At 44.4% G+C, this 21,883-nt stretch overlaps 1 protein-coding gene across 1 annotated transcript in view; it reads right to left on the bottom strand.

Moving 5' to 3' along the window:
- The window catches only part of ARHGAP21 (Rho GTPase activating protein 21), a 546,622-nt gene that overhangs the window by 246,209 nt on the left and 278,530 nt on the right, over positions 1 to 21,883 (bottom strand). The window contains 1 exon segment of the mRNA XM_030199291.1: positions 9,695 to 9,749. Coding sequence (XP_030055151.1) covers positions 9,695 to 9,749 — 55 coding nt within the window.

Raw genomic sequence — 21,883 nt, 5'->3', positions numbered from 1 at the left:
CAAAGGACCGCTTCAGCACGGACTCCAGCCGCCAGTCCTGCATGTCTTTCAAAGTTGCCCCTCCCTCTACTGGGAGAGTAGTCTTTTTTGTCACTGCCGTGACCAATGCATCCACTTTAGGCATCCCCAAAGGGGCCAAGTGCTCCTCACGCAGAGGGTAAAACTGGCCCATAGCCCTGGCCACTTTCAAAGGCCCATTGAGGTCAGACCATTGAGCAGAAAAAAGCTCTTGCATGGAATCATGCACCGGAAAGGCCCGAGTAGGTTTCTTAGTACTCGCCATCCTAAGATTAACAGAGGAGTCCTCGCCTTCAGCAGGATCATCAATCGAGAGGGCTTGCAAGGCGTCAGTAATGAGAGCTGGCAGCTCATCGCGGTGGAAAACCCGGACCGCATTGGGATCATCCAAATACAGTGGCAAACAGGCACCCTCCTCTGGATCATCCGTCCCTGAGGGCCTGCCAGATCCCTCAGACTCTCCACAGCCCGACCATGGGGGGAATTTACCCGTCTATTTTTAGAGTGTTTCCAACGCTCAGGGGAGGAAATAACCTCTGCAGTCATCCCCGGGGCATCAAAACCGGAGGGAAGCCAGGATGCAACGCAGTGTCAGACATCTGCGGCAGAGCTCTTTTCAGCATGAAAGCCTTATGCATTAAAAGCACAAACTCAGGGGAGAAAAACTCACCCTGACCCTCCCTGAATTAGGAGAAACGGATGTAGGAGCTCCTCTGGCAGCCTCTAAACGAGGCATCCCTCTGCACTCAGACTCATCCACAACAGCGAGGGTCGAGACATGCGGCGCTTCCAAAATGGAGCCCGCTGCCAGCTCCATCGAGCGGGAAGAAACATCGCTCGCCATGCTCATATTAGCGTGAGCATCTAAGGAGCAAGTTCTACACAGCTCCACTTCTGATCTGCGTTTACCACAACGGGAGCAGCACTTAACTTCTTCAGCAGCCATCATCCGACAGGAAGGGAATATAGTAATAAAATGGCGGCTTCAGGCCAAAACTTACCCTGATCGGAACGGCGTCCGCGGGACCTCCCCAGAGGAGCTGGGCACCACTCTCAACTCAGAGGACCGAGTCAACGAGGGCCGGACAAGCTGCACAGAACAAGAATTACTGGAAAAAGCCTCAGAACAGCCACGCAGTAAAAGCGCGGTTTTTTTTTTAAGGCTATGAGGAAAGTTGGAGGCAGGCAGCAACAGAGGGTCCAGGAGGCGGGGGGAATGGGTAAGGCAGGGAAAGGGTGAACCTATATGCCTTTAAAGTGGGCACCACCAGCCACAACACCCCTGCTCAACTGGCAAAGCACAGGAGCCACCCCAGGCAGTCTGAAATCCAGGAGCTGATCAAGCTACATCCACACCTGCTGGGAGTTAGAGAAATACTGAAGGCACTTAGGGCTAACATTCCCAGAAGCACTATGGTTTTTCAGTGTTCTCTATCTCCAACTGCTGGTAGGCGGACTTATACGGTCTGTGCCCGGAAAAGGACAGGTACAAATCAAGGTAAGGTATACACAAAAAGTAGCACATGTGAGTTTATCTTGTTGGGCAGACTGGATGGACCGTGCAGGTCTTTTTCTGCCGTCATCTACTATGTTTAACCCATCGGATTCATCTGCTGATGATGACAAGGAAAAAACCAATTAATGGTAAAGAAAATTCCCATGCCATTCTACTCCCCAGCCATTATGAGAGCAATTCTGTAAGGCAGTGGCGTAGCTAGGTGGGGCTACAGGGGCCTGGTGGGGGTCTCCAGCCCCCGCCTGCTGAAGCCTTTATCCAGCACTGGTCTGCGGCGGCACCATATTGCCTACCCTCTCTTCTCCTCATGTCGAACATGCTCAGTTTCTACCCTCTCTTCTCCTCATGTCGGGCATGCTCAGTTTCATGAGTGTGCCCAATGTGAGGGGAAGAGACAGCAGGACAAACAATGTGGCGGCACCGGAGACCAGCGCTGGACGAAGTCTTCAGCTGGCAGGGGTTGGGGACCCCGCCAGGCAAGGTATTTGTGGCAGCAGTGCTTCAGCTGGTGGGGGTTGGAGATCCCATCAGCCAAGATGTTACAGTGGCGGAAGGGGGCAGCGAGGTGGTGGAGGAGGGAGCGGAGACCAAAAGAGAACAGAATCACAAACCACACAGTTATTAAAGGTGAAATATCAATCGAGGCTCACCAAGCAAACCTATTATGAATTTTATTTTTTTTTTTTTTGGGGGGGGGGGGGGGGGGGAGTGTGCCTTCTGGTCAAGAAACTGCTGAGAAACACCACCCTAGCAATTGGGGGAGAAAAGGGAAAAGTTGCTGCATAATGTATAATAGTGCTATAGCTATGAGCCTTGGTCCCATGCTTAGCTTTGGTCCAGGCTCCGAAATGAGAGAAAAGCTTGCAGGCCTGTGTAACTCTGACTTGACCTCCAGTGTTGGAGCACTGCAGAGAACAACAGGAAAACACAAGGGTGGGGTCTAACTGATGGAGTGACATTGTTTAGCAACATGGTGGGAAAGGAAAAGTTTGTGGTTAGTGGACCAGGTGCAAGGGAATTGCAAAAGTTTGTGGTTAAGCAAGCTAAAGATGAGAACATGTTTATGAGATGAGGCTACTCATTAGCAAAAGCCAATCAGTGTTGACCATGACATTAACTAGATCTAATCAGATGTGCCTACTGTCATATTACCTGTATCCTGAATGAGCATATAAAAGTTAGTGTACTTCCTGCTTCACGTTAGAGAGGAATTGCTTTCCTCTGAATACCCTTGAGTGGTAAAATATATCACATAAGACTAAGACCCTGATAGCATACTTCTCGATACCCTGTCCTCACTTGGATTCCAGGGCTCTGTCCTTTCCTGGTTCTCTTCCTACCTCTCCCTCCGCACCTTTAGTGTTCACTCTGGTGGATCCTCTTCTACTTCTATCCCTCTGCCTGTCGGCGTACCTCAGGGTTCTGTTCTTGGTCCCCTCCTCTTTTCTATCTACACCTCTTCCCTTGGTTCATTAATCTCATCCCATGGCTTTTCCTACCATCTCTATGCTGATGACTCCCAAATCTACCTTTCTACTCCTGATATCTCACCTTGCATCCAAACCAAAGTTTCAGCGTGCTTGTCTGACATTGCTGTCTGGATGTCTCAACGCCACCTGAAATTAAATATGACCAAAACCGAGCTTCTCATTTTCCCCCCCAAACCCACCTCCCCGCTCCCCCCGTTTTCTATTTCTGTTGATGGCTCTCTCATTCTCCCTGTCTCCTCAGCTCGAAACCTTGGGGTCATCTTTGATTCTTCTCTCTCCTTCTCTGCTCATATCCAGCAGATTGCCAAGACCTGTCATTTCTTTCTTTACAACATCCGTAAAATCCGCCCCTTTCTTTCCGAGCACTCTACCAAAACCCTCATCCACACCCTTGTCACCTCTCGTTTAGACTACTGCAATCTGCTTTTTGCTGGCCTCCCACTTAGTCACCTCTCCCCTCTCCAGTCGATTCAAAACTCTGCTGCCCGTCTCATCTTCCGCCAGGGTCGCTTTACTCATACTACCCCTCTCCTCAAGACCCTTCACTGGCTCCCTATCCGTTTTTGCATCCTTTTCAAACTTCTTCTACTAACCTATAAATGTACTCACTCTGCTGCTCCCCAGTATCTCTCCACACTCGTCCTTCCCTACACCCCTTCCCGTGCACTCCGCTCCATGGATAAATCCTTCTTATCTGTTCCCTTCTCCACTACTGCCAACTCCAGACTTCGCGCCTTCTGTCTCGCTGCACCCTACGCCTGGAATAAACTTCCTGAGCCCCTACGTCTTGCCCCATCCTTGGCCACCTTTAAATCTAGACTGAAAGCCCACCTCTTTAACATTGCTTTTGACTCGTAACCACTCGCCTCCACCTACCCTCCTCTCTTCCTTCCCGTTCACATTAATTGATTTGATTTGCTTACTTTATTTATTTTTTGTCTATTAGATTGTAAGCTCTTTGAGCAGGGACTGTCTTTCTTCTATGTTTGTGCAGTGCTGCGTATGCCTTGTAGCGCTATAGAAATGCTAAATAGTAGTAGTAGTAGTAGTAGCACCTGTTTGCAACTGGGGAATTATATTCCTATAACCAATTGAATGGTATTTCTCATGACAAATAGTGTTCTGTAAATTGTGTCTGCAGACTAATGGTTAATTGTAATTATACTTGATGCCTAAGAGATTCATACCTTCTTATACTCTTAACTATATTTAGTATGTGTTCTTGGCTACTTATGAGCTAGTACACAGCTCTGGTAAGTAAGGAGTTCAGATATACGAGGTGAATATATTAAAAGCAGCCTTAGGGAGTTTCCTGTGCTCAAGATACCTCCATTTAGTCTGGGGGTGTCTTGGGGCATGGAAATGACCCAGAATTATTCAATAAGGAGGGATATATTCAAATGCACTTAAAAAAAAAAACGTTATTTATCTGTTTAGAAGGAATAAGACGACAACATGGGGTAGTGATACATCAGCAAACAACAAAGGGAGGAATCACAAAAAGAATCCCAACACAACTGATTCTTAACGTCAAGGCAACACAAAAAACTGACCACCACCCTTGGTGGACTCTTATCCAAAGGGGATGACCCCAATACAGCAAGTCATTCTGCTGAAACTTTGTATATAAACCTAAGAACCACCACACACACATCAACCATATATCCTACCACACAAACATCCACTCCCCCTCCCCCACCCACCAGGCTCAATGAGAAATTCTAACCCAAACAGGCACCAAGCATCAAAGCTGCAAAGTTTACACTAACAATACCAAGCTATCTCTGGAGAGCCATAGAGTCTAAAAACTTCATTCCAAAGAAGAACATACGTTTTCATCCAGGGCTTAGTACCATGGGCATAAAAGCAGAGTTCTAAACCATCCAAACCAAACATCCATTGTGTCACAAATACCTGGCAAGATCCCAAAAAAGTACAAAACATTTTATACTATTTCTGGGATAAGCAGTATAAAATGTTTTGTACTTTTTCGGGATCTTGCCAGGTACTTGTGACGTGGATCGGCCACTGCTGGAAACAGGATGCTGGGATTGATGGACCTTTGGTCTGTCCCAGTATGGCAATACTTATGTACTTATCCAAATCAGAAGCGCTGAGGGAGTGTCCTTGATCAAATATCAACTTCTTAGCCAGCATCAATGCCGAAAGGATAAACTTATTCTAAGCAATAGACACAATAAGTTCTCGGTCTCTGTCTTGATCAGGCTCCCAATCCGCCAGTAGAAACAACATATAAGTGTAGGGTGGAGCTCCCGCCAGAACCCTGGCTATGATCTGGAAAAAATGCCTCTACAAATCCCCCAAGAAAGGACATTCCAGAATGAATGAAGCCACGGCCCTCGACCAAGTTGCATCTCAAACAGGTGTCGTCCCATTATTTCATTTGACAGACCCGAACATGGGTAATGTATACCTGATGAGAGAGCTTAAAGTTAAGTTCTTGCACTGGTAAAGAAGGTATCAATTTAAGATGTTCTTCCCAATACTTGCACAAATTGTCTACATTAACATCCATTCCCAACTCCTCAGTCCATTGTTGTGCTAAGTACTCCACATGTTTGATGTCCCAAGCCACAGTATTATTCTTGTACCACATAAAGCATTAACCTTAAGAGGCAAAGCATGAAAATCCTCATCACATTCATTCCATTGTAAACTAGATGTAGCTCTCTTTCTAAGCATCTCCAAATAGTGAGGAATTTGCAGACATAATTGTTGTGTGTGTGTGGGGGGGAGGGGGGGAGCTGCCACGAGCTCAAAGGAAGGGAAGGTGCTCTTCGAAAACAACAGGATATCCCCAAGGTGGTGCAGCCCTTTTGCACCAAGAGTTTCAAATGCAAGGCCCTCTGCCCTCCTAGCAAATCAGGATTACAAGTAAGTGCAAAGAAAGGAGAAATATGCGGGGATGTCCACCACAAACTCAAAGCTTTGCAGAAGGAGCACAAGAAACCCTATGTGCCATCTCGACAACCCTTAATTTTTATTTTATTTATTTAGATATTGCTCACACCTTTTTCAGTAGTAGTTCAAGGTGAGTTACATTCAGGTATACTGGGTATTTCCCTGTACCTGGAGGGCTCACAATCCAATTTCGTACCTGAGGCAATGGAGGGTTAAGTGACTTGCCCAATATCACAATGAGCTGCAGTTGGATTTGAACCGGGCACCTCTGGATGTCTAGGCTGGTGCTCTAACCACTAGGCTACTTCTCAAGGGGCATGTGAAGGAGGGTCACAAAATCTCAGTGTCCCTTGGGCATAGAGCTGAGCTCTGCAGGTGAATAATGGAGAAGAGTAGTTAGTGGGGTTTCCCAGTGGTCTGTGCTGGGACCGCTGCTTTTTAACAAATTTATAAATGACCTAGAGATGGGAGAAACTAGTGAGGTACTACCTCATCTGATCACAATATAACTTTGTATCTGCTATCTACCGAATTGGCAAACACCTCTACGGTACTATGTAAGCCACATTGAGCCTGCAAATAGGTGGGAAAATGTGGGGTACACATGTAACAAATAAATAAATAAATAAAATTTGCTGATGACACAAAGTTATTCAAAGTCGTTAAATTGCGGGAGGATTGTGAAAAATTACAAGAGGACCTTACGAAACTGGGAGACTGGGCGTCTAAATAGCAGATGACGTTTAATGTGAGCAAGTGCAAAGTGATGCATGTGGGAAAGAGGAACCCGAATTATAGCTACGTCATGCAAGGTTCCACGTTAGGAGTCATGGACCAAGAAAGGATCTAGGTGTCGTCGTTGATGATACGTTGAAACCTTCTGCTCAGTGTGCTGCTGCGGCTAAGAAAGCAAATAGAATGTTAGGTATTATTAGGAAAGGAATGGAAAAGAAAAATGAGGATGTTATAATGCCTTTTGTATCGCTCCATGGTGTGACCGCGCACCTCGAATATTGTGCTCAATTCTGGTCGCCGCATCTCAAAAAAGATATAGTGGAATTAGAAAAGGTGCAGAGAAGGGCAACGAAAATGATAAAGGGGATGGGATGACTTCCCTATGAGGAAAGGCTAAAGCGGCTAGGACTCTTCAGCTTGGAGAAAAGGCAGCTGAGGGGAGATATGATACAGGTCTATAAAATAATAAGTGGAGTTGAACGGGTAGATGTGAAGCGTCTGTTTACGCTTTCCAAAAATACTAGGACTAGGGGGGCATGCGATGAAGCTACAATGTAGTAAATTTAAAACGAATCGGAGAAAATGTTTCTTCACTCAACGTGTAATTAAACTCTGGAATTCATTGCCAGAGAATGTGGTTAAGGCAGTTAGCTTAGCAGAGTTTTAAAAAATGGTTTGGACGGCTTCCTAAAGGAAAAGTCTATAGACCGTTATTGAATAGACTTGGGGAAAATCCAATATTTCTGGGATAAGCAGTATAAAATGTTTTGTACTTTTTTGGGATTTTGCCAGGTATATTGTAACCTGGATTGCCCATTGTTGGAAACAGGATGCTGGGCTTGATGGACCTTTGGTCTTTCCCAGTATGGCAATACTTATGTACTTATGACCAGAGTAAAGCTCCTGAACCCCGCGCATTAAAGCTGCCACATTATACAATCGGATATCCAGGACTCCCAGACCCTTCTGGGCTTATTCAGTGTCAATTTAGCATAGCAACAGTGGCACCCTACCTCTCCACAAAAGAGATTGCACACTCCCCTCTATAAAAAAAAGTTCCTCCTTCTTAAACACCCAAAGCAGTACCATTTGAAGGGGATAAAGAATTTTGGGTAGCATTGCCATTTTAAAAAGTGCACATCTCCCCATAAGAGAGAGGGGCAGATCTTTCCACTACTCTCGAAGCTATTTACTTTTTTTCCAGGTGAAGACGGACATTAAGATGATATAACTGTCGTCTATCTGGGGAAAGCTGGATCCCAAGGTATCTCATAGCACCTGCCGCTAACCTTTAATATTGACAACCACCAGCGTGTTAGATTTTGGTACAAGAGGACCAGTTTTATATGCTGAGAACCACCAGCACCTTGAATTACTGCTAAAAAATACAAGTGGGTTAATTTTAAACACTGAGAACCACTAGCGCATTGAAGTATTGTGTTGGAAGAAGAAAACAAGTTTTTCAATAAAGCTTTTTTTTTTTTTTTTTTTTTTAATATATTCTCTGCAATTTATCAGAGGGACTCTCTCTTTGCCAGTCCTTATTAAAAGAGGTCTAGACCAAAACATCCAACTTTTAGTGCTGGATGGTTTTGTTTTGTTCCATTATGGCAGAAAACATCCAGGAATGTCCAAATCCTGACTTAAACATGTCCCTAACAAGCCCCCTTGTTATTTGGATGAACTGCAGACGAACAGCATACAAAAACATCTAAAAAGAAACAATTGGGGTTTTGAAAATAGCGATTTGGACATTTTGGGGAGAAAAACATCCATCTGCCGGTTTATGCAATTTTTTGCACCTTTTCTCTTGAAAATGAGCCTCAAACAAATATATGCTAGATTTACGTAGAGTTGTTGATGAAAGTCAATGGAGGAGGGGGGGTCATCCTCAGGGAGGTGCAAAAGATAACATCAACAAAATTAAGGAAAACAGCTTAAAAGTTTTCCTGCGATGGTATATGGCGTCACTACAGCTAAGTAAAATATCCAGCCAGTATACAACTCATTGTTGGAGGGGTTGTGAGATGAACGGTTCCTATTTTCACATGTAGGGAGATTTTCCTGTAAAAAAAACAAAACTTTTTGGACACAAATCAAGAAGAAAATGAGATGAATATTTGGTCTGCAATTTTCTCTCTAGTTTACGTTTATCTGAATTAAGGTTATACTAATTGGAAACTAAACAAGGCAGTTCTCAAAAAATGCATGTTGGCAGCAAGATGTGTTATAGGCTCAGGACTGGAAAAGAGCAGTTCTCCACAGGTGGAAGTGTGGAGACAGAGGTTACGAACAGCTATGCTTGTGGGAAAACTAACTGCTATGCATCCCAACTTCATACCTAGATTTGATAAGAAATGGGAAATTATTTAGGAATATCTTCAGAAGCCTCACGGACTGATGTTTAGGTAAGGATGGGAGAGGGGGAAGAGAGGGAGAAAAGTCACTTTGGAAATTATATGGTAGTAAAGTTTTGCTTGTAAAATGTAGACGATTTTGTAACATGCAAAACAAACTAAAAGGGTGCCAGGATCTCCTGGACATATAAATCACCCTCTCAGCCGGTAACAGGGCTCCCCCAGCTAAGTGGTGCAGGAATGTGCTGAGGACCATCTGTACAGTTCAGTATAATGTATAACTGTTATATGGTTACTGTGTTTTATACCCGTTCTGTTTGTACATAATAAAATTATATTTTTTTACTCATTTTCTCAATGAAATCCTAGGTTATTGTGACAACCTGTCTCTTTTAAGCCCTATAACCTAGCAATGAATCGACTTTGACTTTACAAAAGGTACAGGAGCTGGGACAATGCAACAAATGGGCAAAGCAAATACAGCATAGCTCATGGAATTCTTTCCAACTTTACTGCACATGTGTGTGGAGATAAGAAAAAAAATGTCTTGATTTTTCTGTTACAAAATTTAGTAATTTAAATAAAAGCTTACATTGCACATTGAACATAGCCTATAGGTTTGTCCTTTTCAGAAAAAATACTGAAATGTAACATACCAATTGAAGAATGTCTTCATCTTTCGGCATGACACTAAGTTCCAATATGGAGTCACTGAAACCAGATAAACATAATGCATGTCAATTTTGAAAAATGGGATTTTCAGTCTGAAGATTATTCAGAATGACATTTAAGCATATATGCATAAATCAAAAATGGAGTTTTCAAATACTTCAACTCTTTAGGATCTCTTAGTACACTAAGCAGTTAACATGAAAATTAGCACACAAGAAAATTACCATGCTAACATGATAGTACATGCTAATTCACATGTTAACTGCATACTATATTAGGGGACAGGAACTAGGTAGGTTATGTGTGGAGAATGGGCATGTACTAATTGCAGTATGCTGTCCAAGGTCCTCTGTACAGATTGGGGGGGGGGGGGGGGAGGGTCTTTTACTAAGGTGCGCTAGTGTTTTTAGCTTGTGTTTAAAAAATCAGCTGATGCTAAAATGCCGAGACGCCCATAGCAATATAATGGGAGCCTCAGGATTTAGTGTCAGCTGATTTTTTTGTGTGAACTAAAAACACTAGAGCACCTTAGTTAAAGACCTCCTTAGTGCGGTGCACTTACGGCCACCTCAAAAAGAGGTGGCAAATGTTTTTTTTTTGCCCTTAGCACACAACCTTTGCACTTACCACATATTAATTTGAAAGTGCAGTAAATGCAAAAATGTACTACAGTTTAGTAATCAGGCCTGTAAGGGTGGGGGATTTGTCTCTTTTGCACAGAGAGCTCATCAAGTTTTCTATTACATGTTAATTTATCTAACCATCCCTCATTTTCCTTTGCAATTTCAGTACTTCATCATAAATGATTTATAGTGGTTTCACGATGTCCTATATTTCCAAATAACTAGTACATAAGAAAGACAGACAATGTAAGAAAGGAAGACCAGACACACTAAACACAAAATAATCAGCAGAAACACACTACAGAAAATGCACTAACAGAGAACTGCTCAGAAAACTAGCATGTACGGTCTGTGCCATGATCGAGGCTGAATAGATTTGGATGGGCTGGAATGCAGCTATTCAGGGGCTTTGACAATGACTTCAGAAATTTTACAAGGCCAGTGCCGGGCAGACTTCTATGGTCTATGCCCTAAAAATGGCAAGGATAAATCAAGATCAGGTATACATATGACGTATCACTTAATACCATATGCAATGAGTTTATTTTATTGGGCAGACTGGATGGTCCATACAGGTCTTTATCTGCCATCATCTACTATGTTACTATGTGTGCACACACATATGTACATAAATGCCAATATTCTGGCTATGCGTTATTCTATATTAATATGATAGCCCCTGAGATCATCACAGGAAATTCCATCTTTAGCACAATTTAGAAAAGCTTGTTGGAGTAGCAAGGCTTTCAGTTTTAGCTCTTGAACCTTGGAATAGATTACCATTATTTTAAAACAATGCAGTTCTGTGTTGCAGTTCAAGAAAACACTAAATACTTAGGGCTCCTTTTACAAAGCTGCGCTACCGGTGAGCTCCCGATTCGCGTGCACTGAATGCGAAGAAGCCCATAGGAATTGAATGGGCTTCTTCACATTCAGTGCACGCTAATCGGTAGCGCCACTTTGTAAAAGGAGCTCTTAATTTATTTCCAAATGGTTAAAAAAGAAATGTATGAGATGATGGTTTTGTTATGCTTTCAAACTGTCCTTAGTACTTCCTTATTCAAATATTTTGTGTTCTATGGTTTTGTGAACCATTTTGAATGATGGTTGGCAGCAGTAAAATGGTATATAAATTTTTAAAATAAATAAAATAGTTTGAAGGTGTGCATATACATAGGCAATGCATGGGAGAACCATTGTGATGGTATACAGTTACATGCATGAATTTGAGAATACTATAATGTATGCCAGTATTTCAGAAATTAAGGTGCAATCATTTACATCAGCTGTATGGCTGGCTTTTTAAGTGCTTATGCCTAAATTACACTAGTATAAAGGAAAGTAGGCATCTATTTTCCTTTATAGAACAGGCTTCAAAATATAGATGCACTGTTACAGAACTGCCCTCCATGTATCAGACTCAACTTGATGGTACTTAACCAAATCAGTATATAAGAAAGGATTTGGGGCTTAAAAGCAGAAAATGGAGTTAAATGGTAAAAATTAATGCCTTGCATGCCATGCTGACCATATATTTTCCAGTGATTTGAATAAACCAGCCATTAGCAGAGTAATTTAATAACAGCTGCCTGACTCAGAAGTCAGCATGGATGTAGATTACAACAGGAAAGTGTCTGCATACTTGTTCTTTGAAAACTATCCCGCACACATTTACCAACAAAACTTTAACGTTTATGTGCAAACTTTCAAAAATCAAAAAGTCCAAATCCCACCTCATCCCTTTTCTGCAAAGGCCTCTGCTTACCATGGGTAAAAGTATGGGCAGAATGGCATTATGTGCCAATTTACCCACATACAGTCCCCCAGCAATTTTAGTTTAGTTAATCTTGATAACACCACCCCTTCACATAATCAGAGCAGTTTACAATCGCTATCAACATAAAATACAACATTTTAAAAAGAAAGGAATTAGGAACGCCAACTCAAATAGGAAAAAGAATAAGAAAAGTGAAGAAAGCAAATCAAGTTGAGGCACACATAGCAGCTGAAGCATGCCAGCCCGTGCTTCACAACTCCAGGCCAGATGAGAAGGTATTTTAAAAGAAGCTATTTCTTTGCAAGAACTTGACAAAAGGTCAACCCTTTTCTGATATCTTGACAATGCTTTGTAACTGTCTGTAAAAACTTGCCTAACCTTAATCCATAAAAACTACCTAGTATCTGAATGTAACTCATCTTGAGCTACTACTGGAAAAGATGTGCAAAACCCAAATTTAAAAAAAACAAACCTGTATTTTTAAGTAAATACAGCAACTTCACCAAACTTACAGTAAAAATGGTTATTCAGGGAACAGTCGTGATTATCAGCTGGTTTACTCATGAAATACCACTACCAATAGAATAAAATCCTAAATCCAACATAGCCAAGCACTGTGTGTGGATTCTGATACAGATCTAAATCCAGAACTGTGAACCCAGAAAAAAACACTTTTGAGCTTTTTCTGCAAAGGGTTTGTCGACAATAAACAATGAATTCCCTCAAGATAATCAATTCAGGGGAAACTACAAAACCTCACTGACTAAATTCATCACAGAAGAGCCCACATGCTCTGGTGCACGATAACCATATGGGCCTATCCTACACATTTGCCCAATCTTAATAAAAATATATCTTCAAAAAATGATTGAAGGTGTCAAATACAATAAAAATGACCCCTCCCTGGACACAATGAAGCAGCTTAATCAATAGTGGGGGTGCTAAGCACCCACTGGCGCCGACAGAGCTAGACCATATGATCCTCAAGTTATTGTATTCCACACCTAGAAACAAGAAAGCATCGCAGAACAAAACAGCTGCACTTTCCCCTAGGTGTCCGAAAGGAGAATCCAGGACAGGCCTGAACAGCGATGGTCATATTTCACTGAGACAGGTCTCAAAGATCATGAATAACTGCCAGTTTCCCCTTAACTGAAAGTACATTTAATATCACTTAAAAAGTAGCAGAAAAGCTTTTGAAACACTGTAAAAATTATGCTTCTGTGAAATTATCAAATTACATTTATAGACTGCCACAGTACCACTCTCTTGTTACAAGATGCCACAGTACTAATCCACCAATAAAGGAAGTAGCGAAATAAAAAAGTGGTATGAAACAGATAAACCATGGACTGAAACCCCATGTACATTTTTTTTAAACTCTTTACAAAATATTTCCCATCGAATAAATTTTTGAACAGAAAATGTAGAGCAATTACTTTTACCAAAAAAAAAAAAATAAATGCAAAATACCCAAAGAAAAACAACAAAGAGTAAATTGGAATACAATATAATAATCCACATAAAGGTGGACCCAAGTATACTAAAACCAAAGGAGGAAGATGGCTATAAAGCAAATAGAAAAGTAAGGTTCTTTCAAGTTCTAGACAACTACACGGCAACAGCGATCCAAGGAAGGACACACACAGCAAAAGTTTATCCAAATGTCAACTTTAATGGAAACATGACCAGAGCTTTTTCTATGCAGATGCTGTTGGCTGTGTTCTTTAACTTTTGACATTGGTCCTCATTTTTCTTTTAAACGCAGGTATTGCAGTACATGCTTTGAATCTGTGAATGTATTGTGAAAATCTGTCAGGCTTATTTTCGAAAGAGAAGGGCGCACATCTTTCGACACAGATCGGGAGATGGGCGTCCTTCTCTCAGGGTCGCCCAAATTGGCATAATCGAAAGCCGATTTTGGGCGTCCCCAACTGCTTCCTGTCGTGGGGACGACCAAAGTTCTCAGGAGTGTGTCGGAGGCGTAGGGAAAGCGGGACTGGGGCGTGCCTAACAGATGGGTGTCCTCGAGCGATAACAGAAAAAAGAAGGGCGTCCCTGACAAGCACTTGGCCGACTTTACTTGGTCCATTTTTTTCTTACGACCAAGCCTCAAAAAGGTCCCCGAACTGGCCAGATGACCACCCTGACTCCCCCAGTGGTCACTAATCCCCTCCCACCCTGAAAAAAAAACAACTTTTAAAACTTTTTTTGTCAACCTCAAATATACTCAGGTCCATCGCAGCAGTATGCAGGTCCCTGGGGGGGGGGGAGGTGTGTGTGTGTCAGCGGAGGCATAGTGAAGGCATGGACGTCCTTCTTTCAAACATTTTGGACGTCCTGAACTGCCCCCCCCCCACAGGGACGGCCAAATTTCAAGGGAGTGGAGGAGTGGCCAAGTGGTTAAAGCACTGGTCTTGCAATCCAGAGGTGGCCAGTTCAAATTCCACTGCTGCTACTTGTGATCCAAAATCCAAATAAATAAATAAAGGGGGTGTCAGAGGCATAGCAAAGGCATGGACGTCCTTCTCACAGAAACATCCACATTTTCTATGTCCTCAACTGCCCGTCGCAGGGACGGAGGCATAGCAAAGGCGCCTAACACTTGGACGTCCTTCACCCATACTCAAAAAAAAAAAAAAAGACGTCCCTGAAGGTAGAAATCAAAAACCTATTATTCAAAAAAAAAATTTCACATAGACTAACTTTCGCTGAAAATTATTTAAAGAATAGAATAATTAAAGAAAATATACACTTTAAGATAATTTGTAACCTTTCTTAGACCCCAGTTAATAAAGAGGGGGGAGAAGAGAGTTAGAGAAGATTGAATACAAGCAATTTTCAAAATATAAATTCTGGCTACATTTTCCTCCTGGTACTATTTCATCTCACTTGTTTCATTTCTACAAACGATTTTAGCTGTTCCGGTGTAAAAAAAGATGTATTTAGTTTGTCCTAGCCTCACCACACACTTGCACGGGTAAGTATTTCTTAAAGGTATCAACCAGAGATACCCCCGCTATTAATGGAAAGTTTAAGAGTCGGAGATTAAGGCGCCAATTAAAATTTTCAATTTGCTCAATTTTTTGCCTCATATTTGTAGAGTCCTTCATGGTCGTAAACTTAAAGGCATTCAGAGCGTCAACCTCCTTCTGTATCGATTTAACTTGTGTAGTTATGTCGTCTTTAATAGAGTCTACTGTCTTTTTTAAGTCCTCAAACTTAGCATTTAGTATAAGTACATCACCTGAAGTCTTCTGGAGTGTAGTGGTGATCTGGTCTAACATCACCTTCAATGTTTGCAGCGTCACCTCCGTAGTCTGTGCCATAGGGGGAATATTCCCCCTGGCTTCCCGAGTCGTTGCCTGCGCCTCTGGGTCCTCACTGGAAACTCCTTTCGGCACGCCTTCCGGGTCGTCGGGGTTTCCCACCAGGGCCGCTCTCGACATCGGGCTAGGAGGGATCAGTGAGAGCGATGGTGGCGATAGGGAGACTTCCTCTCCCAGTGGGGCTTCCGCTTCTCCGGACCTCCCCACAATGGGATCCTCTCCCCGAATCCTGGGGGCACCGGGGAAAAAAAACGCTCCAGCGATGCTTGAACCGAAGGAGTTGAGGTAGGTTGAGGCACTATCCTCAAAGCTCCCTTGCGTTTATGGGGCATTTCAACAAAGAAAAAGGAGCTGTTCAGCTCAATTTTCACGGAGCATTTTCACCATCCACCCGGTGCAGCAGCCATCTTGGTTTCCCCACCCTCTTCGTTTTTTTTTTTTTAAGGTTGTAGATGGCAATTTATTTAAGGTTGTCGACGGCTATTATACACGCAGCATGTCTGCGTGTATGAAGCCGTCTTTGGTATGCGCAAAATGCGTGGCTGCTCTGCACTGGCTTCCCCTCCTTAGGAAGGAAATCGTGTGCAAATGAGCTAAAAGCAAGCAGCTCATTTGCATGCGATTTCCTTCATGCATGCCCGTTCCTTTCTGAATTGCTAAGGGATCGGGGTAAGGGAAGGGCTTAGTTAGTGCATCAGTTAGACTACTGCAGTGCCACTTAGGGTGCCCGGTTGGTGTCCTGGCATGCCACGGGGACCAGTGCACTACAAATGCTGGCTCCTCCCACGACCAAATGAGTTTGATTTGGTCGTTTTTGAGATGGGTGTGCTCGGTTTCCATTATCGCCGAAAATCGGGGATGACCATCTCTAAGGAAGACCATCTCTAAGGTCGACCTAAATTTCACGATTTGGGCGTCCCCGACAGTATTATCGAAACGAAAGATGGACGCCCATCTTTCATTTCAATAATACGGGTTTCCCCGCCCCTTCACTGGGACGTCCTGCGAGGACACCCTCAGGAAAACTTGGGTGTCCCGTTCGATTATGCCCCTCTGTGACCCCTGAAGGTTTTTCTGAAACTTGGCCAAGTTGGGTCCTGTTTCCATTAAAGTTGACATTTGGATAAACTCCACTGTGTTTGTCCTTCCTTGAATTGCTGTGCCATTTGATTGTGTGTTCTACTTCTGCAGTAGACTGTTTGTTCCTCTTTCAAGCTCTGCCCAACACTAATCAGTCCTTAATCTACTCTAACCTAAGCATTAAAAATCCCTGTTCCTTCTAAAAGAAACGAACTGTGACAGCTCATAGTACACATACAAATCATCATCCAAGTAAATTAAATATTTACAAGGGTATCTCAACTGGAACTTTGAACTCAGAAACAGCACTTGCTGACGGTACGCTTAAAACGTCTTCTAGTCTGTGTCCATTTAGAGATTCTTCTCTCCTAAGAAATTACATTCAGTAGATTAAAAAAAAGCATCTTTATTCTGGAGGAAGACGAAAGTTACTAATAAAGTAGCTCATCTGTAGAGCTCTCAAGAAATACCAGTCACATTTAAACTATCACAAGAAATTGCACCTGCAGTTCTTCTGTCAGGAGAACTAATACATTTCTGAGTTTGTACTGGAAGATAATATATCTTCTACAATGGGGGAAGACCTGAATCCTGTTTCAAACAGTGGCCTATCCAGGTCACAAGTACCTGGCAGAAACCCAAATAGTAGCAACATTCCATGCTACCAATCCCAGGCCAAGCAGTGGCTTCCCCCACATCTCTCTCAATAATAGACTATGGAATTTTCCTCCAGGAACTTGTCCAAACCTTTTTTAACACAGATATGCTAACCGCTGTTACCACATCCTCCAGCAATGAGTTCCAGAGTAGAGACCTGCACGGGAACGGGTGTCCCGCAGGGACAGAAGCAGTTCTGAGGGATCCCATGGGGATGGAAGCAGTTCCCACAGGGTTCCCGTGGGGATGAAAGCAGTTCCCGCAGGGCTCCCGTGGGGACAGAATCAGTTCTTGTGGGGTTCACGTGGAAGTGTACGCTGCACTTGCGCCGGCCTCTCACCTACTGAGTACCAAGTTCTTTGAGTGCTGTCTCCTCCTCCTTGCTTTAACAGCAAAGATGCAGAAAGTCTCCATTAAGGAGGTGTAGAGATACAAATGGTGATGAAATTCAAAACGGCATGGGATGAACACAGAGAATCTCTAATTAGAAAATGGAAGTTATAAAAAACCTAAACTTAAATGGTGGCTTGTGTGTGGATGTGTCGAGTGACACTTAGATGGCGACTCTTCTGTGATGAACTAGGGCCGATACCGGGAGACCTGTACGGTCTGTGTCTCATATATGGCAATCTGGTTTAGGATGGGTTTGAAAGGGTTTAGAAAGCTACTTTAGTGGATGGAACATGACGACAGTGCTGGACAGACTTTTACGATCAGTGTCCCACAAATGAGAAGATGAATAGGCTGGAGTGGGCTTCGAGGGCAACTCCAGCAGTTGGAACATAAGGATAAGCCCAGGCGGACTTCTATGGTCTATGTCCCAGAAACACCACAGAAAAACCATAATCAAGTATATAATATCACACTCATTGTTGATTTAAGCATGAATTGATAATGAAGCGGAGGGGTTTGAATGGCGCCCGCTGCCAGCTCCACTGAGCGGGAAGAAACATCGCTCGCCATGCTCGTGCTGGCTCTGACGTCTGAAGAGCACAATTTACAGAGCCCTGCTGCTGATCTGCACTTGCCACAACGGGAACAGCGCTTAACAACCTCTGCAGCCATCGCCGAAAAATGGTGGAAAATTCAAAATGGCGGATTCGCACCAAAAACGTCCCGATCGCGGGCCCTGCCCGGAGGAGCTACAAAATGCTCTTACCTCACCAGACCTAGTCCCAGAGCTCCGGTCACGTTGCACAATCAGAAGAATACCTCTTTTCTGGAATCGCAGCGCCAAAGCGCGACGCAACTTTTTTTTTTTTTTTTTTACGCTGTGAGGAAAGTTAGAGGCAACAGCAATAGAGGCAAATTTCAAACTCCGGAGGATCAGTAGAGTGGGAAAGGACAAACCAATGTGCCTGCATCCACAAAGGAGAGTGTGGGAAAAGACAGGGACAGGGCAAACCTATGTGTCTACCTCCACATCGGGGGCCGGGTAAGGCAGGGAAAGGGCGAACCTATGTGCCTTTAAAGTGGGCACCACCAGCCACAACACCCCTGCTACAACTGGCCAAACCACAGGAGCCACCCCAAGCAGATTTCTGAAAGGGCCTGAATAAGCTGCATCCACCCTGCTGGGGAGATAGAAAATACTGAAGAGGCAAATGGAGCTAGCTGGCCATGAGGCACTATGGTTTTTCAGTGCTCTCTATCTTCCCCTGCTGGTTGATGGACACAACCCATTCATAATGGATTCATCTCCATGATGACAAGGAAGTAGTAATTTTGTTTTAATGGCTGCACACTAAGAGTAACATTAGTGTTTGTCCATTAATAGGAAAAGTAGAAAATCAGCCAATTTCCAGCTGTGAAAAAAATGGCTTTAACATGCGAGGGAAAAAACACATGTAAGGGCGCGATAAGGCCACTTTTTACTGCAGCTTAATAAAAGGATCACTTAATGAGAATACACCCCCAAGTCAGTTTTAAAAATGTCAAATTGGGTGTGTAAGGGAAAATTAGGTTCTTCCCTTGGTAATTTTCTTTCCTTTAGTCATAGCAGATGAAGTCATTACGTATGGGTTATGTCCATCAACCAGCAGGGGAGATAGAGAGCACTCAAACTTTCACAGTGCCCTCTTGGCCAGCTAGCTCCACTGCCTCTTCAGTATTTGAAGCTTCCAAAGCAGTATGGCAAACCGCAATGGGAATCACAAGAGCTTTCCTCACAGCGAACGATGGCCCATCACAAGGGCATGAACTCATAAAGGAGGGAATGAACTCATCCTCCTATTTATTGAACTGGAGGGGAACACACGCGCCTCCTGGAGAGAATCAACACATCCTCCAAAAAAAAGCATGCTGGAGGGAATGAACACATCCTCCTAAATTTAAACTGAACATGAATCCTTAAGATTGTTTTCCAACTTTCTCCCAAGAAAGGAACTTCAGGAAATTAGAACAGAACCTGAAAAACAGATTCACAGCATACAGACAATCATACAGGGAGGGCTCATGGCTTCATCTGCTATGATTAAAGGAAAGAAAATTACCAAAGTAAGAACCTAATTTTCCCTTCCTTGTCATCAAGCAGATGAAGCCATTACGTATGGGATGTAACAAAGCAATCCCTAGATAGGGTGGGAACAAGCCACACCACGCGCTAGCACTTGTGCACCAAAACGCGCATGCCTCCTGGCAGCCACATCCAGCCTGTAATGTCGGGCAAAGGAGAGCTTAGAAGCCCATGTTGCTGCACTGCATATCTCTTGAAGAGAGAGTGCTCCAGTTTCAGCCCAAGAGGAAGAAATCGCTCTAGTAGAATGTGCCTTAAAGGCTACAGGCGGAACCCTGCCGGCCAGCAGATAAGCTGAAAAGATAGATTCTTTGAGCCAGCGGGCAATAGAGGCTTTAGACGCTGGAGACCCTCTGCGAGAACCGGATAGCAAAACAAACAGATGATCAGAAGTCCTGAAAGAGTTAGTAACTCGCAGATACTGCAGCAGAGTCCTGCGCACATCCAAAAGGTTCTGGAAACTCTTCCTCTGAAAAAGAGGGCAAGAAAATAGGCTGGTTTAGGTGAAAGGCTGAAACCACCTTAGGCATAAAGGAAGGCACGGTCCGAACCGTGACTCCGGACTCTGAAAATTGCAGAAATGGGTCTCTACAGGACAGCGCCTGGAGCTCTGACACCCGTCTCGCCGAGGTAATGGCCACCAGAAAAACGGCCTTCAGTGTCAAATCTTTCTCCGATGCTCGCCGAAGCGGCTCAAAAGGAGATGCCTGCAGGGTTTTCAAAACTAGCCCCAGGTTCCAAGCAGGACAGGGTGCTCGCACTGGAGGTCGGAGCCGAAGCACCCCTCTAAGAAACCGTGCCACATCTGGGTGAGCAGCCAAAGACACGCCTTCCACCTTACCACAAAGGGAGGCCAACGCTGCCACCTGCACCCGCAGGGAATTATAGGCCAAGCCTTTTTGTACACCTTCCTGCAAAAAGTCCAGAATCGGCGAGACAGGAGCCCGCATTGGAGCAATGGCTCTGGAAGCACACCAAGACTCAAACAGGCACCAAATCCTGGCATAAGCCACGGAAGTGGACCGCTTGCGGGCTTGCAGGAGAGTGGAAATAACTTTATTGGAATAACCTTTATCCCTCAATTGCGCCCTCTCAATAGCCATGCCGTAAGACCAAAGCGGCCGGCGTCCTCCATGGCTACCGGTCCCTGAGTCAACAGGTTCGGTACCAGAGGTAACGGCAGAGGAGCCTCCAGGAGCATCTGTCGGAGGTCTGCATACCAAGGTCTCCTTGGCCAATCCGGGGCGATGAGGACCACTTCTCCTGGGTGCAGCCGAATCCGCAAGAGCAGGCGCCCTATCAAGGGCCATGGGGAAAACACATAAAGAAGACCCGGAGGCCAGGGTTGAGCCAAGGCATCCAACCCCGCCGAGCGAGGATCTCTCCATCTGCTGAAGAAGCACGGGACTTTGGTATTGGCACTTGTCGCCATTAGATCCATCACGGGCTTGCCCCATTTGGCACAGAGCTGCAGGAAAACTTCGTCTGCCAGATTCCATTCTGCTGGATCGATCTGATGCCTGCTCAGATAATCGGCCTGCACATTGCTCTGACCTGCAATATGAGCTGCCGACAGACACTGAAGATGCACCTCGGCTCAGTGGCTAATCAGTTCGGCCTGCGCGGCTAGTGCTCTGCACCTTGTTCCGCCTTGTCGATTTATATAGGCCACCGTTGTCGTGTTGTCCGACATCACTCTGACAGCCAATCCTTCCAGGGTCAGTTGAAAGGCCAGAAGCGCCTGAAACACCGCTTTCAACTCTAGGCGGTTGATGGACCACTCCGACTCCTCGGGTGTCCATAGACCCTGGGCATGCTTCCCCTTGCAATGTGCGCCCCAGCCCTTCAGGCTGGCATCTGTTACCACCAAGCACCAAACGGGGAGCGTCAGCGGCATTCCTCGCCGCAGCATGCTGTCCGAGAGCCACCACTCCATGCTGAGTCGGGCCGCAGGGAGCCAAGTAAGTCTGCATTGGTAATCCTGAGAAATAGGAGACCATCTACGGAGTAGGGAATACTGTAGAGGTCTCAGGTGCGCTCTCGCCCAGGGTACCACTTCTATCGTGGCTGTCATCGATTCCAGCAGCTGGACAATGTCCCAAGCTCGCGGGCGGGGCATCCTCAGGAGCAGACAGACCTGATTCTGAAGCTTGCACCGCCTTAGCTCGGGTAGGAACACATAGCCCGAGACT

This window comes from Microcaecilia unicolor, chromosome 1 (genome assembly GCF_901765095.1).
Source record: "Microcaecilia unicolor chromosome 1, aMicUni1.1, whole genome shotgun sequence".
In the NCBI taxonomy this organism is placed as follows: domain Eukaryota; kingdom Metazoa; phylum Chordata; class Amphibia; order Gymnophiona; family Siphonopidae; genus Microcaecilia; species Microcaecilia unicolor.
Note: the sequence above shows the minus strand (reverse complement) of the source record. Positions and strands in the feature narration are given on the sequence as shown.